At 36.5% G+C, this 21338-nt stretch overlaps 1 protein-coding gene across 6 annotated transcripts in view; it reads left to right on the top strand.

Moving 5' to 3' along the window:
• SANBR (SANT and BTB domain regulator of CSR) overlaps positions 1 to 21338 on the top strand; it is a 59412-nt gene that overhangs the window by 31657 nt on the left and 6417 nt on the right. For 5 of the 6 annotated variants that reach the window (XM_088841410.1, XM_055400812.2, XM_055400815.2 and 2 more), the window contains 9 exons: positions 1100 to 1252; positions 7518 to 7663; positions 8505 to 8601; positions 9564 to 9596; positions 11053 to 11152; positions 18176 to 18267; positions 19705 to 19733; positions 19812 to 19885; positions 20365 to 20453. In XM_088841410.1, the coding sequence (XP_088697536.1) occupies positions 1100 to 1252; positions 7518 to 7663; positions 8505 to 8601; positions 9564 to 9596; positions 11053 to 11152; positions 18176 to 18267; positions 19705 to 19733; positions 19812 to 19885; positions 20365 to 20453 (813 nt within the window). Of the gene's footprint in view, positions 1 to 1099; positions 1253 to 7517; positions 7664 to 8504; positions 8602 to 9563; positions 9597 to 11052; positions 11153 to 18175; positions 18268 to 19704; positions 19734 to 19811; positions 19886 to 20364; positions 20454 to 21338 lie in introns of those variants that run through there. The other variant, XR_008682529.2, reaches the window with a different exon arrangement.

Below are 21338 nucleotides of genomic sequence, written 5' to 3'. Positions count from 1 at the left end.
AACCACTTTTTATCCTTTCCAGCTATGTATAGGAGTTCCAGTTGCCCCATATCTTTTCTAACACTTGATATTGTCAGGTTGGTTTGGGTGTTTTTTTTTCCTACTTAATAGATATATAGTTGTCCTCCCCACAGTGGAGTGTCACTGATAATCAAAGATATCAGGCTCCTAAAACCTGATTTGTTTAACATGTCAGAATGCAGAAAATTTGAAGGATTTTTTTCCCCTTCTTCAAAGCAAATGAATATTGATTTATAATATTTAGTATTTATTATGGAGAGTTTATAAACTCATAAAATAGTCTGTATGCAAAATACTTTGTATGAGTATGCACCTTACAGCTTTTACCAGATTCAAAAAATTTTAATTGAAAGCTATTGTTTGAAAATCATAATTGGAACTAACTGCTAAGAATTCTGAATTACAGACTATCTTTTGTGTTCAGGATCAGTGCTTAAAATTGTTCATTTTCTTTATTTTACCAACTTACAAACATATCTGGACATAACTATTAATCTTATAATTAACCATCAGTAAATATTTCACTGGTGATTCAGTTACTCCATAGTTGTCACAGATAGAGTAATGTTAAGTATTTACCTTAAAAAATACGTCCAAGAATAATGGAGGCAAAATTTTATTTAATTTTTTCCATTGGAAAACCTCTTTTGTGATTGGCCAATTATAAAATTAGATGTACATCAAGATCAATTTAATTCCTCTGAAATTCAAATAGCGTTTTTTATTTTGCTTTTTAATAACTTTGTTGAGGTATTATTACATGCCATAAAATTCATTCATTTTAAGTGTACAATTTACTGATCTTTAATAAATTTGGAATTGTGCAACCATCACCACCATCCAACTTTAGTACATTTCTATCACCCCAAAAAGATCCCTTGCATCCATTTGCAACCAATCCCCAACCTAGTCTTACTTTTAATCCCAAGCATCCACAAATCTGCATTCTAGCTCTAGAGATGTGCCTTTTCTGTATATTTTATGTGATGGAACATACAGTATGTGGTCTTGAGTATTTTTGAGATGTATAATTTCACTGTGGGAATGTTACTTGATTTTATGTATTTCTTTTATTCAGACTTTTCTGTGCATAGAGTTTTCACACTGTCAGTATCACTCAGAGACAGTGATTTATCCTGCTGCAGGAAGTTCACTGAGTACTGTTGGCACTGGAATTTATCCCTGCTGTAACCAAAAGGTTCTTCGATTTGACCCCACTCAGCTTACAAAGGTAGATTTTGAAGGTTACCCTTTTGTAATTACAGCACTTATTAACACTTTGTATTTAAATATTTTCCTCTTTTATTGTTTTTAAAATGTAAATATACATTCATGTAGAAAAGATTTTACTACATAGGGAAATATAGTAAAAAGTAGAAATCTCATTTCATACCACTCCCTCATTCTACTTCTCTTTTTATTTTATTTTTCAAATTGCTTTCTAGTTTTTTTTTTTTTTGTCCTTTTTTTTTTTTATTGGAGGCAAATTACTTTACATTAATATATTGGTTGGTTTTGCCAACCAATATATTGGCAGATTGACATGAATCTGCCCCGGGTGTACATGTGTTTCCCCTCTTGAACCCCCCTCCCACCTCCCTCTTCCTCATATCCTCCCTCCAGGTCACTGTTCATAACTTCCCTTCAGACCTTGTTTTATATATTTTTGGCACAAACTAAATGTTATTTTTCACATTGGAAATAGACTGTTCATCTTATTTTGTAATTTGCCTTTTTCACTTAACAGTGTACCTCGGTGATCATTCTGTGTAATATCAACTGCTCTGTAGACTGTAGGCGTTAGGCTAGAGGTAATAATTTGTAAGTCTTCTTGTAAATGAGTGATCGTTGAAACCAACAGGTATAGGTGAGCGTAAAAACGGGGATGGGGGAGGGGGATACTGGCTTACGCTATCATTTTCATAAACCTCAGTCATCTCCCTATGCAGTATTGTTCTTCGGACTTTACTTCCATCACTGGTCACATCCACACCTGGGTGTTGTTTTTGCTTTGGCTCCATCTCTTCATTCTTTCTGGAGTTATTTTTCCACTTTTCTCCAGTAGCATATTGGGCACCTGCCAGTCTGGGGAGTACATCTTTCAGTGTCATAGCTCTTTGCCTTTTCGTACTGTTCATGGGGTTCTCAAGGCAAGAATACTGAAAGGGTTTGCCATTCCCTTCTCCAGTGGACCACGTTTTGTCAGAACTCTCCACCATGACCCGTCTGTCTTGGATGGCCCTACATGGCACAGCTCATAGTTTCATTGAGTTAAACAGGCTGTGATTCATGTGATCAGTTTGATTAGTTTTCTGTGATTGTGGTTTTCATTCTGTCTGCCCTCTGACAGATAAAGATAAGAGGCTTATGGAAGCTTTCTGATGGGAAAGACTGACTGTGGGAAATTAAGAGAAGCAGAAGATATTAAAAAGAGGTGACAAGAATACACAGAAGAACTATACAAAAAAGATCTTCATGACCCAGATAACCATGGTGGTGGCGTGATCACTCACCTAGAGCCAGACGTCCTGGAATGCAAAGTCAAGTGGGCCTTAGGAAGCTTCACTATGAACAAAGCTAGTGGAGGTGATGGAATTCCAGTTGAGCTATTTCAAATCCTAAAGGATGATGCTGTGAAAGTGCTGCACTCAAAATGCCAACAAATTTGGAAAACTCAGCAGTGGACACAGGACTGGAAAAGGTCCATTTTCATGCCAATCCCAAAGAAAGGCAATGCCAAAGAATGTTCAAACTACTGCACAATTGCATTCATCTCACATGCTAGCAAAGTACTGCTCAAAATTTTCCAAGCCAGGCTTCAGCAGTACATGAACCATGAACTCCCAGATGTTCAAGCTGGATTTAGAAAAGGCAGTGGAACCAGAGATCAAATTGCCAGCATCCGCTGGATCATCAAAAAAGCAAGAGAGTTCCAGAAAAACATCTACTTTATTGACTATGCCAGAGCCTTTGACTGTGTGGATCACAACAAACTGTGGTAAATTCTGAAAGAGATGGGAATACCAGACCATCTGACCTGCCTCCAGAGAAATCTGCATGCAGGTCAAGAAGCAATTGTTAGAAGCAGACTTGGAACAACAGACTAGTTCTAAATTGGGAAAGGAGGCTGTATATGGTCACCCTGCTTATTTAATTTATATGCAGAGTACATCATGCGAAATGCCAGGCTGGAATCAAGATTGCTGGGAGAAATATCAATAACCTCAGATATGCAGGTGACACCACCCTTATGGGAGAAAGTAAAGAAGAACTAAAGAGCCTCTTGATGAAAGTGAAAGAAGGGAGTGAAAAAACTGGCTTAAAACTCAACATTCAGAAAACTAAGATCATGGCATCCAGTCCCATCACTCATGGGAAATAGATGGGGAAACAGTGACAGACTTTTATTTTGGGGGCTCCAAAATCACTGCTGATGGTGACTGCAGCCATGAAATTAAAAGACACATGCTCCTTGGAAGGAAAGCTATGACCAACCTAGATAGCATATTAAAAAGCAAAGACATTACTTTGCCAACAAAGGTCTGTCTAGTCAAGGCTATGGTTTTTCCAGTAGTCATGTATGGATGTGAGAGTTGGACTATAAAGAAAGCTGACTGCCAAAGAATTAATGCTTTTGAAAATTGTGTTGAAGAAGACTCTTTGAGAGTCCCTTGGACTACAGGGGGATCCATCCAGTCAATTCTGAAGAAAATCAGTCCTAACTGAATGTTCACTGAAAGGACTAATGCTGAAGCTCAAACTCCAGTACTTTGGCCACTTGATGCAAAGAACTGACTCATTGGAAAAGACTCTGATGTGGGAAAGATTGAAGGCAGGAGAAGAAGGGGATGACAGAGGATGAGATGATTGGATGGCATCACCAACTCTTTGTACATGAGTCTGAGCAAGCTCCAGGAGTCGGTGATGGACAGGGATGCCTGGCATGCTGCAGTCCATGGGGTCACAAAGAGTCGGACATGACTGAACTGAACTGAACTGTCATCTCCCATGAGTTACATTTAAGGAAAAGAAAACTGTGGCTTTTACTATTTTCTAAGACAATCCCCCTAAATAAAGGACTATGTACACAATTATTAAAATAAGTACTTGCAATCTTTCCTAAAACAACAATCCTAGATTAAAGGTTCTCAAAGAGAAATGGCAAAGGGAGGAAGGAGCTGGTGAATAATTTCCTCAGGAAGCTATAATATGACTCATTCCAGTGAAGACCCAAGGCCTGGATTATTAGCAATTTAATTAAACATTTTGGTAGTTTTCTTGGTTAGAATAAAGATTGCTTTTATAAAGATTATGTTTGTAGCCACTGATTTAAGGTCCAAGATTACAGAGTGACTAGTTTTGCTTTTTTTTTTTTTTACCTTTACTGTATTCATAAACATCTGGATCAAACAGTGTTTTTTTCCTTTCTACATATTTTTATTTTTATTTCACACATGTATCTCCATGGTTTGGCATATCTGGGCTCTGACTGGTTGAAAATTTTGACTTAGCAATTCTGTAATTTTAAGAACCATCAGAAACTTTTTCTATTAATTTGATCACAAAAATGTATTAAATTATGAACTTCCTCAGAAGACTTTTATACTATCATTATAAATTTATTTACTATTTATTGCAATTCTAATGCACAGAAAGACTTTATTAAACCACCAGTGTGATTTCCTATACACATCAGTGCCCCAAAAAGATTACTTAGTAAATATTTTTCCCATCATTTAGAACATTGGTTCTCAAACTTTTGCACTCAAGATCTCTAAAAAAATCTTAAAAGCTGAGATTCCTAGAGATCTTTTGTTTCTGTGGGTTATATCTATCACTATTTACCATTGGAAATTGAAACAGGAAAAGTTAATTTTCATTCATTGAAAAATAAGCTCATTACATGTTAGCATATTTTTATGAAAAATAACTATTTTCCAAAGCAAAAAAATAAGTGACAGTAACACTGTTTGACATTTTTTATAACTCTCTTCAGTGTCTGAATTAAGAGAAAACCGCTGGATTCTCAGATCTGTTTCCACATTAAATTTGTGGGTAGTCTTTCTTAAAGGTTAGTTGCAATGGGAATCAAAATCAAGGAACTTTTCCTATTCTGCTATCTCAAAATCCACTGATGTGGGACTTTGCTGGACATCTGGTGGTTAAGAATCCGCCTTTCAATGCAAGCGACAGAGGTTTGATCCCTGGTCAAGGAACTAAGATCCCTTATGCCACAGGTCATCTGAGCCTGTGTGTGTCAACTAGAGAACTCTCACACGCTAGAGCCTGTGCTCCACAACCGGAGAAACCCCCATATGGCATCTCGAGAAATCTCAGCACAGCCAAAATAAATAAATAAATGTTCCCCAAACTGACCTATATAGATCCATGTGATCTCCTAACAGGTTTTTTTAGTCAGGAATGTTGCTAAACTGATTCTAAAATATTTATGGAAATACAAAAGAATAGGTAAAAGACTCTCAAAGAACACAAAGGTAGAAGTACTGGGTTGGCCAAAATGACTTACCAGGTTTTTCCATGACAGCTTAGGGATCTGAAAGAACTTTTTGGCCAACCCAATACTTTCTCTGCTTAATATAAAAATTTATTGTAAGTCTTGGTGATTATGACAGGGTGACATTAATGAAGATTAAACAGATGGACCAGTACAAAAGAATAAAATACATTTGAACTTTGAACAACACTGATTTGAACTGCGTGGGTCCACTTATACCTGGATTTTTAAGAATAAATACGTACAGTACTGTGTATATATAATATGCAATTGGTTGAATCCATGGATTTTTGTATATATGGGACTCCTAGAACTGTTTCCCCAAAGATACTGAGGAATACTGTACTCGAAGCTACCTGGATATTTGACTGTGACAGAGGTGACATTACAGAGCAGTGGGCACAGGACAGACTTCCCAGGAAGAGGTACCGGGACATTGGGACATCAAAATGCGAAAAAAATGGTCCAAACTGGTCCCCCAAAAGTCTGTATGTGGAGCTTAACCTGATAGTCCAGTGGTTGAGAATCCACCTGCCAAAGCTGGTGACACAGGTTCAATCCCTGGTTGATGCCTGGTCTGGGAATATGCCACATGCCACCGGGCAGCTAAGCCCATGTGCCACAGCTACTGAGCCTGTGTCCTGGAATCCATGTTCTGCAACTAGAGAAGCCACCTTAATGAGAAGCCCACGTCACACAGCTAGAGAGTATTTCCTGCTTGCTGTGGCTAGAGAAATCCCACTCTCAGCCATGAAGACCCAATACAGCCTTAAATAAATAAATATTTTTTAAAAGCCTATAGCAAAGCTGATAAAGCTATTAAAAGATAATACCATAAAGGAAGAAATTTTAAATTCAAGTACATTAGCTACATTAACTGACACTGAGGAGCCAAGCTCACAGGTGGGACCAGGTATTAGCAACATGTAGCCATAAAAGGCTCGTATTAAGATTTTTTTTAAACTTGTACAAATTAATAGAAAAAGACAATAGGAACTTCACACAGGGAAGTTCCTCATTGTCCATTAAACATGGAAAGGATCTCAACCTCATTTTTAATTGGGGAAATGCAGATTAAAACCACAGTCAAATACCACTCCATGCTCAACAGAATGACTACAAATACCAAGTGTTACCAAGACTGTAGAGCAATGAGCACTCTCATACACTGCTGTTAGTCGTTTAATTTGTGTATCAGGAAACATGTTAAAGAATGTTCATAATACTACCACTAAGGTTAGTTCGGAACTGCAAACAAGCCACCCACCAACTACGGAATAGATAAGCAAATGATAATTGTTCGTATAGGGAAATATTGTGCATCTATTAATAGTTACATGCAGTAACATGTTTGAATCACAAAAACATAGCATTAAAGACAAATGAGACAAAACTAAACTGTAGTGTTTAGAGATGTATCCTTAAGTGGTAAAAGGATAAAAGTAAGGAAAAGAAAGTGAAGTTGCTTAGTCGTGTCCGACTCTTTGCGACCCCATAGACTGTAGCCTACCAGGCTCCTCCGTCCATGGGATTTCCAGGAAGAATACTGGAGTGGCTTGCCATTTCCTTCTCCAGGAGATCTTCCCAACCCAGGGATTGAACCTGGGTCTCCTGCATTGTAGACAGACACTTTACCGTCTGAGCCACCAGGGAAAAGTAAGGAAGGAAGTACCAAAAAACTCGAGGTAGAGGTTATCCTTTGAGAAAGAGGAGGTGATTTTGGTTGGGAATGGCCCTGTGGGAATCCTGGATTACGGGCAGTATTCTGTTATTTAGTGTGGATTGTGTTAAATGGATATTAGTTAAGGTATGCATTTATGTTTCATGCTCCTTTCTGTATGAGTGATATTTTTTCTTAAGAAAAATTTGTAAACTTGTTCATGGGATGGTGTGACAGAGCAAAAAGGAATAGTAACCATCGTCTTTAAAGGAATGTTTCTATAATGAACCAGACTCTCAGATTTAGTCTTTTACATAACAGGGTTGTAAAGTAAAGGACCATATGGTTACTCTTCGTGATCAAGGTGAAGGTGAAGATTTGCTGTCCTGTCCAACTGCCAAAATACTGGATGATCTGCACAAACACAAAGATGTCATCCTTGTGCCTTTTGCTAAAGATACAATTAGGTGAGGTTAGGGAAACCCTGTACTGTAGCTCTATTCAATCAGTGGTTCCCATCCTAGAATCTTCTACCCCCAGTGCTTCCCCAAATCAGTAATGGTAGTCCTTAAGTAGTTTATGTTATTTCAGAAAGCCTAATTGAAATTGTGTTAGCTTACAATAAGAGCAGATGTGTTTATTTGATAGGGGGGAAAAAATTCAAAATATTGGAAGTCCATTAGTCCTCCTAATAATAGGAGTTCCTGGTGACTGAAAGGGTGAGGCCCACAATCCAGTTTTTGAGGGTTTTAAAAAATGTTCTTAAGTTACTTGAGACCATCTTAGCTTGACTGATTGAACTAGAAAAAAAATTGATGGTTGCAACAAGTTATCTTTGCCTAGATTTGAACTTCTAGGATTCAGTAATTAATGTAATCACTTCCATCATTCTGCAGTTGCAATGGGCTATCAGGTTGTGGGTAGGAGGACCCTCTAACAAAAGCTGTTCTCCAAACAGTTTCCACCATTGTAACCTATTTTACCACCTGGCAGTTATGATGCTTGAGTGTAAGTGGTGCTCCCCCCATATGGGGTGACTTCTGCTGGGGGAATCATGAGATGCATTAAGAAATGTAAATGTTGAATGGCACGTGTTATACTTAAGAACTATATTTCTGAAGAGCGATTTATAGAACATTTGCAGTTAAAGCAGTATTGTTTGCATTTTAATTCTTAAGAAATTAGGGCATTCCCTGGTGGTCCAATGGTTAGACTCTGCATTTTCATTACTGGGTATGATGTAGGCAAAAAAAAAGAAAGAGCTTAAGAAATTGGACACTTCTTCCTAAAATGTCTTTTTCTTTCAAGTGATTCTGGTGGTCCCTGTGATGAAAAGGGTCTAGACTGTGATGTTTTACTGGAGCCAAATACACCATGGGGCCCCAAGAGTGGGGAGCTTAATGCTGTAAGTAGCTTGTTTCATTTATTCTTTATTTATAAAAACAACTGATGATATTTAATCTTTGACAGAAATATGATCGGTTTAAATTAATACTGCAATTTTCATTAATAGACATTTACTGACTATCATAACAAAGTGTTATGCTGAATTAACAGGACTAAAAGGCTGATATTTTCCTTGCCTTCAAAGAATTAATAATCAAATTTTTGGGGAAAATATAGTCTTCAGGGTTTATTATGGACAAATAGTGATTTGCAGAATAAAGATCATATGAATGGGATATTTTATCCCCTCTTAGTCCTATAAACTTTTTTGGTGTAAAATTCTCTTTTTTTAAATTGTATTCAGTAATGCATTTAGTTTTTCCAAGGTTTCAAAACTGAGATGTTTTTAAGGTGATTGGAAAGCTTTGATGCATTTGATTCCTGTGACTAATAGCCAGGGAGTCTCTGTTTGCCTGTGAACATCCTGTCTTTGTGTTAGTTGAAGTCACATTTACCTAAGAAAGTGAAATATTCCATGTAAAATGTGCTATAAGCTTCAGATTGCTATTAGTGTTTAATTATTGACATTTATTTATAAATTATATATAAAATAACGAATTAAATTTCTTGAATATCCATATATATATATGGTTCCTTAATTTATAATAAAATATAAACATTAAAAAGTGAAATAATTCATAAAATAACATATTATCTCTGTATGTGATTTATTTGTCCTTTAGAAATTACACTAGGAAATATTGGGGTTTTTTTTTTTCTTTTTTTTGTAGACATACACATTTTGCTCTAGGCAGGGAATATAAAAGATTGTACTATATCATTTTTAGATAAGCTATTTCGCCCTAGAAGGGAGCCATACTTGTAACTCTCTAACTCTTCTACAATATCTGCATGAAAATAAGGAGCTGCAATCTTAAGTAGATGCATATGTATTAATCTCTTATTTGAATTGTTTTATAGTTCTTATCACTGAAAAACTGGACTCTGCAGCTGGTAAGTGAACAACTATATTTTACTTTCATAAATCTTTCTCCCTACATCAAAGTTTAGTTTAATAGAATCTTCTAAGTATCTTATTTTATAGTGAAGCGAGTGAAGTGAAAGTTGCTCAGTCTTGTCTGACTCTTTGCGACCCCATGGACTACTATACAGTCCATGGAATTCTCTAGGCCAGAATACTGGAGTGGATAGCCTTTCCGTTCTCCAGGGGATCTTCCCAACCCAGGGATCAAATCCAGGTCTCCCATATTACAGGCGGATTCTTTACCAACTGAGCTATTGTAGAAAACTCTTACTTTTTAGGTGTTAGTTAAATGTATAATATCCTTCTCAGCATCTATAATTTCACATTTACTGAAAATATCATTGGCTTCCCTCATAGCTCAGTTGGTAAAGAATCCACCTGCAATGCAGGAGACCTCAGTTTGATTGCTGGGTTGGGAAGATATACTGGAGAAGGGATAGGCTACCCACTCCAGTATTGTTGGGCTTCTCTTGTAGCTTAGCTGGTAAAGAATCCACCTGCAGTGCTGGAGACCTGGGTTCGATCCCTGGGTTGGGAAGATCCCCTGGAGAAGGGAAAGGCTACCCACTCCAGTATTCTGGCCTGGATAACTCCATGGACTGTAAAACAGACATATACTCCATTATCTGGCTGCATAACCTGTAAGTTTTCTTAAAGGACTTTTTTAAAAGTCACTTGGAAGTCAGATTTAGAATTTTGAACAGAACAACAAATCAATTAAGTTCCATTTATTTGGTTGGTTGATTGACTTATTGGTTTTTTTTGCCTGTTTGCCATTACTATGTCATCTGCCACCAGTATTCACAAGAATGGAATAGAAATTTGTATCAGTGATAACAGACAGGAGGGTGGATGGATGCACGAAACTGGTATGGATATGTTTAATCCAGGACCACATTCACCCAGAGAATGTGCACATGTACTTATTTGTTGTTTAGTCACTAAGTCATGTCTGACTCTTTATCAACCCCATGGACTGTAGCCCACCAGGCTCCTCTGTGCATGGGATTTCCCAGGGAAGAACACTGGAGTGGGTTGCCATTTCTTTCCCCATTGCTTGTTTATGAGACTACATTAATACTGACAATTATTGTATTTTAACTTAATTTTAATAATCAAGGAAAATATTTTCAGTTGAGAAACAGGGTTGCGGTTCGGCAAATACTAAGTACCTATAATGTGCCCATCACTCTGCTAGAATCTATGAAAATAGTAAATTTTCTAAATATTTCATGTAATGTTATCCTGTCTTAAATGTAGAAATTCTTAGATCCATTTCCCAAATGTTGTGCTAGGCAGTGGTCATTTTATCAGTTCTTCTTTGGCTCATTCATCCAAAGTAAGTAGATAAATGTGTTTGGAAGAATTCATTGGTGATGTGATAAGATAAAATTTTAATATGGTATGTTTTGTTTTTTATTTTAGAAACAACAGTCATTATTTTCAGAAGAAGAAGAATATACCACTGGGTCCGAGGTCACTGAAGATGAAGTTGGAGATGAAGAAGAAGTATCCAAGAAACAAAGTATGGATTTCTAAGTTGAAACTCATCTCACTTTTATAAAGAGGCTATATCCTGAAGGATTTAATGCAAGGGATGAGGAAGGGGCTTTATAAGTCTACATGGTAGGTTACAATGTGGAAAAAATAATAGAGACTTCATCAGTATTCTCTAACCCTGACACTAACACAGAATACTCATAAAGTTATTCTTAAAAACTGTGGTATTACTAAGAAATAATCCTCTGAGTTTTTATTTCAGGTATAATTTAATGGGTTTCTCAAAATGTGTGACTACATCAGTGTACCTGAGATGATTTGAAATGACACTCGCATGAAGCATTAAATAATAGTCATCAAAGTATTTTTTTTAACAATTAAAAACATTATTTTATACAACTGTAAAATGAACTTGTATCAGAAATTTTTTAACTCATTAGAGTAATAGCAGAGAAGGGTTAGGGTTAGGCATTTGACAATTCAGGTATTTATAGGCATTTGAAAAAAAGAATGTTAAAAAAAAGATTGCAAATTAGATACAAAACTGATTAATGTTCTACAGGGCAGTAAATCCATAATCTTTGGGGTTATTTTTCCTATTAGAAATAATTTGCATTTCTGTTAGACATAAAAATTTGCTTGGTAACATGAAACTTCACAGCATCTAGGCCTTCATCAATAGGCATTTTTCTCTTAATATATTACTATATTTCACTTGCTTGTATGTACTTTGTTAAAGATTTTTTTATTAGTGATTCTGAAGGATATTTGTCTGTAGTTTTTTTCTGATGTCTTTAAGTTTTGTTATCAAGCTAACACTGACCTCATAAAATGAGTTGGAAAATGTTCACTACTCTTTTCTGAAAGAATCTATGTAGTATTTGTATTCTTTAGCCCTAAAATGTATGATAAAATTTAGCAGTGAAGTCATTTGGGCCTGGAGTTTTCTTTATAGGAAGGTTTTTAACTATGAATTCACTGTCTTTTATTAATATAGCACTATTCAAGTTTTCTATTTCTTCTTTAATCTGTTTTGACAACTTCTTTCAAAGAATATGTCAATTTTATCCAAATTGTCAGTGTCAGATTTATTAGCATGAGGTTGCTCACAGTATTTTCTTATCCTTTTCTATCTGAAGGATCTCTGGTGATGTCCCTCTTTCATTCCTGGTATTGTTAATTTGTGTTTTATATTCCTTTTTTCTTGATCAATTTAGCTACAGGTTTATTAGTTGTATTGATCTTTTCTAGGAACCAGCTTTTGATTTCATAGACTTTCTCTGTAGTTTGTCTATTTTATATTTCATTGATCTTCAGTCTTATATTTACTATTTCCTTCCTTGAACTTACTTTGAACTTAATTTCCTCTTTTTTCTAGCTTTTTAACGTGGAAACTTAAATCATTGATTTTTTACTTTCTTTTCTAGTATAAGCATTTAAAACTATAAGACTCACTCTAAACACTGCTTTTAAGTATTTCTCACAGATTTTGGCATATCTTGTTTTCATTTATTTTTAGTACAAAATATTTTCTAATTTCCCTCATGATTTTGTCTTTGACCCATGTATTGCTCAGTAATGTGTTTAATTTCCAAATATTTTCAGATTTTCTGAATACTTTTCAGTTGTAGATTTCTCATATAATTCCATTGTGATCGAAAAATATTCTCTCTGTGCTTTCATCTTCTAAGTTTTATTGACACATGTTCCAGACGTGCATGGAAACAATGTGAATTCTGTTATTGGTGGAGTAGTCTGTAAATGTAGAGTGAAGTCGGTTTGTTTTTCTAGTGCTCATTTTCTGACTACTTGTTCTATCAATTAGTAAGAGATTAGTATGGAAATCTCAAGCTATCATGTTAATTTATGTATTTTTCCTTTCAAATCTGTCAGCTTTTGCTTTATGTATGGGTTAGAGCTTTGTAACTGGACACATATACAATTATAGTGTATTGACTCTTCTATCATGCTATAGTTTCCCGGGTGGCACAGTGGTAAAGAATCTGCCTGCAAATGCAGGAGACTTAGGAGACATGGGTTCAATCCCTGGTTTGGGACGATCCCCTGGAGTAGGAAATGGCAACTGACTCCATTATTCTTGTCTGGAAAATTCCATAGAGAGAGGAGCCTGATGGACTACAGTCCATGGGGTCTCAAAGAGTCAAGACATGACAGAGCAGCAGGCATGGTATGGCATAGTATGTGTTTGAGCTTTGTAACTAGGCATGAATACATTTATAGTGTACTGACTATTTTATCATGATGGAGCCCTCTTTATTTATAGTAGAATTGCTTATCCTAAAGTCTGTTTTGTTTAATAAATTTAGATTTGTTTTGTTTATCATTTTAATGACATATCTTTCTTCTATCCTTTTATTTTCAACGTCAGAGTTTTTAATTTAAAGTATGTATCTTGTAGATAGCAAATTGTTGGAAATTGCTTTCGTGTCCAGTTTGACAGTCTCTGCATTTTGATTGGACAGTTTATTGTATTTAAATTTAATGTGTTTATTGATATGGTTGTATTAGGTTTGCCGTTTTGCTATTCATTTTCTAATTGGCTCAAATGTTTTGTTTCTCTGTTTCTCCTTTCCTGCTTTTCTTGTGCTAAGAAAATAATTTTAGTATATTATTTAAATTATTAGCTTTTTAGTTATATTTCTTTGCATTTGATTGTTCTAAAGATTTCAACATGCCTTTTTAATCTATCACAGTCTACTTAAAGGTAATATGAATTACTTCAGGTAAAATATTAACATAAGAACCTTTAGAGAAGGGAGCATAGAAAAATATATACCTTTAGTCCTTTATATTTACCAACATGTTTATCATTTGTCTCTGTCTCTTTGTTACCATCTGATGTTATTTTCTTTCATTCATGAGTGAGTGAAAGTCTCTCAGTGTGTCCTACTCTTTGCGACCCCATGATTCTTTACCAACTGAGCTTGAAGGACTTCTTATTTCCTGTTGCGCAAGTATACTGCAAGTGTACTAGTGAATTCTCTTGTTTTTATTCACCTGAAAATGTCTTTATTTTGCTTTTGTTTTTGAAGTACAAGTTTTCTCAATTTATAATTCTTGATTAACAACTTTTTTCTTTTAACCCTTCTTTTTAAATTTGGAGGATAGTTGCTTTATAATGCTGTGTTGGTCTCTGTCATACAGCAGCACTAATCAGCCATAACTGTGTAACTGTATATCTATATATTGCCTCTTTCAGCACTTTAAATATGTCATTTCAATGTCTTCTGGCCTCCATTGTTTCTGAGAAGTTAGTCCTTGTGGTAAAAATTTTCCCCTGTTACGTATGTAATGTACACTTTTAATCTCACTGCTTTCGAGATTTATCTTTTTTTATTTTTGACTTTTAAAAGCTTGACTACGATATGGCTAGATGTGATTTTCTTTGTGTTTATTTTATTTGGGATTTGTTGAACTTCTTGAATCTATAAACCAGTATCTTACAACTATTATTTCTTTAAGTATTTTTTGTGCCCCTTTCTCGCATTTGTTTTCTGGATCTCTCCAAAATCACTGCAGATGCTGATTGCAGCCATGAAATTAAAAGACGCTTGCTCCTTGGAAGGAAAGTTATGACCAACCTTGATAGTATATTAAAAAGCAGAGACATTACTTTGCCAACCAAGGTCCGTCTAGTCAAGGCAATGGTTTTTCCTATTGTCATGTATGGATGTGAGAGTTGGACTGTGAAGAAGGCTGATCGCCGAAGAATCGATGCTTTTGAACTGTGGTGTTGGAGAAGACTCTTGAGAGTCCCTTATACTGCAAGGAGATCCAACCAGTCCATTCTAAAGGAGATCAATCCTGGATGTTCATTGGAGGGACTGATGCTAAAGCTGAAACTGCAATACTTTGGCCACCTCATGCGACGAGTTGACTCACTGGAAAAGACTCTGATGCTGGGAAAGGTTGGGGGCGGGAGGAGAAGGGGACGACGGAGAATGAGATGGCTGGATGGCGTCACCGATTCTGTGGACATGAGTTTGAGTGTACTCCGGGAGTTGGTGATGGACAGGGAGGCCTGGCGTGCTGTGATTCATGGGGTCGCGGAGAGTCGGACACGACTGAGCGACTGAACTGAACTGAACTGAACTGAATATACCTATGGCCTTTGATATTGTCTCTGAGGTTCTGGGTGTTTTCTTCAGTCATCTCTCCCCCCCGATTGGATAATTTCTAATCCTTGACTTCACATTCACTGATTCATTTTTCTGCCATTTCAGATTTTCTTTTGAGCCTATCTGGTACATTTTTTCACTTTTTCATTTGTTATACCTTTCAGCTCTAGAATTTCTTCCCTGGTTCTTCTTTTATACTTTCTGTTTATGTGTTGAGATTCTCTCTACCATTTTTTCTTTGAACATATTTGTAGCAGTTGCTTTGAAATTATTGTCTCCCAGGTCCAACATGCTAGCCTTCTCAGTCAGTTTCTATTAACTATTTCTTCTGAGTGGATCATAACTTCTCATCTTCTTTATCTCATGACTTCTGGGTGAAAACTAAATTCTGTAGGTCGTCTTTGTGCAACTCTAAAACCTTTTATTCTCCTAAGAATTGTTGGGATTTTTGTTCTCATAAGCAGTTAACCTGCCTAAGTCACACTGCAAAATCTGTCTCCCTGCTGGTGTCTCTGCATAAGTTTTTTTTGCCTGCTAACTGCTGCTGCTTTTGCCTGCCCCCCACCTCAAAGGCCACACCAGCCTGTGTAGTTTAGTGAGCCTCTTCTGGTACTATGTCTCGGTTTCTCATAAAGTTCAGGCGGAGGAAAGAAATCTGCTCTGGGTTCCTTCATGGTCGCCAAAACTGTTGACTGAAAAAATATATTCACATTCTGAAAGTAGAGTGCTATTTTATCTGGTGGGAATGTTTAGGACACTGAGCCCAGGAGACAGCATCTCAATAGCTCTGAGAAAACTGCTCCATGAAGGCAGGGGGATGTTAGGTTATATGCAGGTTTGCAACAAATAGAGCAGGCAGTCTGAACATCAAGATCAGGTATCAAGTGAAGGAATTTAGCATTCTGTGTATGGGAAGATGCAAGCCTTTGGGCTCACTGAATTTATTTATTTCATATGTACCTCAGCTATCTGGGGCCAATGCTGTTTCCTTGTTCACCTTGCTTCTTGCATTCCCCCAGCTTCTCAGCAATCACATGGAGGGTGGCAGCATCTGCAGGATGACAGTTGGAGAGTTTAGTGGTCAGCCAAGAAAAGAATTTATTGGGAGCTCACCTGCTTGGTGGAGAAGGCAATGGCAACCCACTCCAGTACTCTTGCCTGGAAAATCCCATGGACGGAGGAGCCTGGTAGGCTGCAATCCATGGGGCCGCGAAGAGTCAGACACGACTGAGCGACTTCACTTTCACTTTTCACTTTCATGCATTGGAGAAGGAAATGGCAACCCACTCCAGTGTTCTTGCCTGGAGAATCCCAGGAATGGCGGAGCCTGGTGGGCTGCCATCTATGGGGTCGCACAGAGTCAGACACGATTGAAGTGACTTAGCAGCAGCAGCACCTGCTTGGTGGTTTCCTTGCTTTGGGGTTCCCCCTAGATTCCTACTTGTTTTTCCAGTCCCAGATCTGACCTGTGATAATTCAAGCCAGCAAGACTCTCAGAAGCTCAAGCTAAAAACAGTTTGGGGAAGTCATTCAAAGGCACAGGAAATGTGCCTCCTCTCACAGAGTAGTTCTGTCTTGCAGTGATCAACACCCCACCCTAGTTTCTGCTTGCCTTTTTAGCTGAGCTTCCTAGGGTATTCCGTGTACTTGCATAGTTTAACATTCAGCTCAAAATTTGGGCATAGTTCGTGTTCACATTTTAGGCCTCAGGTCTCTTTCTTGTTTCCAAATTTTCCCCTTTGAGTTCCTAGCTTCTCTGTTGCTTTGAACTCTATCATTTTCTCCCTGCAACTCGAGGTTATAAGAGGGAAAGTGCCCTCAGATAAGAAAGATTTTTTCACATGTAAACAGTGAACTTTCTCTCTTCCTTTGATTATTCTCCAGTACCTGCAGATGATTGTTTATACTATTTTTGTTCTGTTTTTATCATTATTTGGTGGTGGGGGGGAATTATCCACCCTTTCACACTGCTGTTATCATGTAGCCCACCCTGTCATGGCTTTTAGCCATATAACATTTGTTAATCTCACACATTAACAGAGAGACACATGTCAGGGGCCCAGGACCAGCAGACAAATAAATCTATCTAGATTCTAGATGTTGTTTTGTCTTTATTCTGTTATCTTCAAGATTGTCTTCTATGTAGCACATTTTACAGGTTTTTCATTTATGGTAGTGATGAAGTTTCTTTTTTAAGATTGAGCAAAAACTGTAAAGATGGTGTGCAAATAATTGATAATTGGGAAACAGCAATCTAATGTATTGTTATCAACCTTCCAACCTTGTTTTTAGAGAAATACTTCTTTCCCCATCCTCTTTTTTTTGCCTGTCTCCTTCCTCCACTAAACTGTCAGCCAAGAGTGAGGTCCGAATGCTCATTGCAGGAATGCCCTGGTTTTGAATACAGTTTATCCCAGATCGGCTTCTTCCTAGGATCATTTATCTTCTACCTCCATTTTTACCCTTATAGCCCAACCTCCTGTGTGAACAAAGGCATTTTAAAGATTGTGTGTGTGTGAACTCTTCTTTCATCCCCTTCTCAATTTGTGATTTTCTGGGTTACAATTATTTTTTACATTGAAAAATTCGGAATTAGGAGATGACTCCACTGTCACATTAGGTTCAGGGTAATAAATATGTGTAATTTCCCCAACATTTTTCTACATTTAATTTCATTGGGACTTGGAATTCATTGCCCTCATTCTTTTTCCCTAAGATTTTCACCAAGTAGAAAGAAGAAAAGTAAAATGAACCTCTGTAAAGCACTTTTAGTTTTATTTCTCCATATATTTACTTTTTATTCAAAGGTAATTTCTTAGTCTTTAAAAACAGTGTTTTATTTTTTCAGTGATTTTATTGTTTGGATGTGATAAGTGCATGGGCTGATAACACTGATATTCTATTATCAGGGAAAAAGGAGAAGCCAAAGAAGTTCACTAAACAACCAAAAAAGCAGATGTCTTCACCCTGTGGTCAGAAGAAAGAAAAGGCACTGGAGAAGGTAACTATAAATTATCTATTACTATTCTAAAGTTTGTATTAAGAAATAAGCAGGTACATCCAGGAAAAATCTGAAAAAGAAGAGCTACGAGTACCACAGTGAAATGCTAGCAGTGTAAAAATGAGTGATAAATCGCTGTAAAGACTGAGATTAAAGATCTCTAAGGTATATTGACACATGAAGAAAGGAAAGTGAAGTATAAGAAAGATAAATTAGCAGTTTTGGATTAGCATATCCAAACTACTACTATATATAAAATAGACAACAAGATCCTATAGCACAGGGGTCTATATTCAAAGTCTTACAATAAACTACAATGGAAAAGAATGTGAAAAAGAATATATATAAATATATATATATATATATAATGGGCTTCCCAGGTAGCTCAGACAGTAAAGAATCTGCCTGCATTGTGGGAGATCCAGGTTTGATCCCTGGGTTGGCAAGATCCCCTAGAGAAGGGAATGGCAACCCACTCCAGTATATATATATATAAGCTGAATCACTTTATACCAGAAACTAACACACCATTGCAAATTAACTATACTTTAAGAGAAGAAGAAAAAAGGAAAAGTGCAGAGCAGTATGTATAGTGGTATATTATGTTAACATTTATGTAGAATAGATAAAGGAATATATATGAATTTTCTTATGTATCAATAAAATAGCTGTAGAAAGCTATATCAGAAATTGATAAAATTGTTTGCCTCTAAGACAGGGAGGCCTGGCGTGCTGTGATTCATGGGGTCGCGGAGAGTAGGACACGACTGAGCAACTGAACTGAACTGAAAGAAGGGAACTGAATATCTAGGGGGAGGGACAGAAACTTTTTACTGTGTGTCCTATTTATACTTCTTGAATTTTGAACCAGTATTACTTATTCAAAAAATAAAACAATTTTTAGAATTGATTATATTTTATGACCTTTTAAAATTATCCTTATTTCCTCATGCCTTCAAAGGAAGGAGTAAAAAGCCAGGTAGGAATAAGAGAACAGTATAACTACTGTTGGCTAAAAGAGGAACTGTGGATTCTAAAAACGTGTGAAAAACTGGGGCGGAGACACAGCCACACAGTATATGTTGGATGGATTGCACATTCATCTCCATGTCAAGGACCGCAGGCACAGAATGAGTGAATTCTAAAAGACTGCATTAGAGGTGGGGGGCTTCCAGGTCAGATAAATAAAATGGGTTCAAATTCTAGGTCTTCTTCCCTTTGGATAAGTTTCTTAACTCCTCTGAAACTGTTTTAATATAGAGATAATAATAGCATCTGTCTCAAATGGTTGTTGCAGGGCTTCAATGAAACAATGCTTGTAATGCTCTTGGTACAGTATCTTGTACCCATAAATGTAAACTCTTTTTTGTTATTACCTATAATGCTAATCAGTAAATATGTTCTAATTGGGCCTTAATGTTGTCTACTTTTTTTTAGTCAACTTCTAGAGATGTGTCTCCTTTCATGTGAGTATTACTCCTTAATCCAGTCAGATGTTCACTCTAAAAACATCAATGCTGATTTTTGTTTAATTTTTTCAATAGTGTGAGTATGCAGAAGAATAAGTGGGATGCCACAAGATCCTTGAGATTCAACCAAGACGCACAAAGAGAAGATGGTAAGTAGTATTATTTGGGTAATGTACAAATTGGATATAAATAGCAATGATAAGAGTCTTTTATGAAGTATGCTGAATAGCTTTAAAGGTTCCAACTGGAATAAGGCCCAAAATTAGCACATTTCCTTAGGCATCAACCAGAATTTCATTACTTGACAACCCCAGTAGATAATGTGTGGTTTCATGCATCCGTCATTCTGAGGTCTCTCAGACTGACTTTCATCCACTGCTTCCACTTTCAAGAAGGCTGAATATGTCTTCAGCTGATTTACAGTCATCTTAAAAGCAGCCCAGTTATATACATATGAGCCATTTTGCCACTTGAAGCCTAAAGTCCTTCAAAGATAAATAGGTATATGTGTCTGCAAATAATATACAATGGTGTTTTCATGGATTTTAATAATTGCAGTCTTCTTTAAGAAATAAAAATTATTAAACATCCTCATAAAAAGTAAAATTTATTAATTTTTACCTTTCAGATCAGCGGCGGATGTCTGAAATTACTGGGCACCTAATAAAGATGAGATTAGGTGATCTGGATCGAGTCAGGTCAAAGGAAGCAAAAGAAGTAAGAATTACGTACTCATGTGTGGTACTTGCTTAGTACTCTTTCCTACTTTGTTTTCATCATAAGTATAAAGATGCTTTATGATTTTAAAAGAGTAAGTTTTTAATATATTTTTGTATTCTATACCAGTTAGCCAGTTCATTCACATAAAAGTTTTTCACCACCTCTTACGGTCCATAGACCTGTGTAACACACATGGTAAAGTACACTGCCACTGAAAGTATAGTACCCAAGGACAGATTAACTGCATCGTGGAAGGTGACCTCCTGGAGTTGCTAATTTTATCCGCTCTCTATCGGTGCTTAGATGTTATCTTTAAGATGTTATCTTGCTATAAAAATGATAACAAGAATGCCTGTACTCTTACTGAATTACATATTAGTTATAACATTATGTGTCATCATTAGTCTCAGTATTATTTATTTACAGTAACTTTTGCCCCTAATGCTTTTATTGAAAAATTTACTTCCCTACAAGAAGAAACAGGAAAAAAAAATCTTCATCACCATGGGTTAGACAAATATTTCTTAGCCACAATGCCAAAAGCATGATCCATAAAAGAAAAAAATTGGATTTCATCAAAATTTAAAACTTCTTTTTGAAAGGCATTATTAAGAGAATGAAAAAACAAGCCATAAACTGTGAGAAAGTAAACAGCCCAATAAAAAGAAGCAGGCAAAAAATTAACCATAAACTTCATAAGAGAAGGTAGCAAAGAAGCCCAGGAAAAGATGCCAACATCATTAGTCATCTTTTTTTTTTTTTCTAAGTCTTGTCCAACTCTTTTGTGATCCCCTGGACTGTAGTCCACCAGGCACCTCTGTGCATGGGATTTCCCAGGCAAGAATACTAGAGCAGGTTGCCATTTCCTTCTCCAGAGGATTT

This window comes from Moschus berezovskii, chromosome 11, assembly GCF_049115385.1.
Source record: "Moschus berezovskii isolate FMDL1 chromosome 11, NW_MosBer_1.0, whole genome shotgun sequence".
Taxonomy (NCBI): Eukaryota; Metazoa; Chordata; class Mammalia; order Artiodactyla; family Moschidae; genus Moschus; species Moschus berezovskii.
The sequence above is the reverse complement of the archived record's forward strand: the minus strand, read 5'-3'. Positions and strand labels throughout refer to the sequence as shown.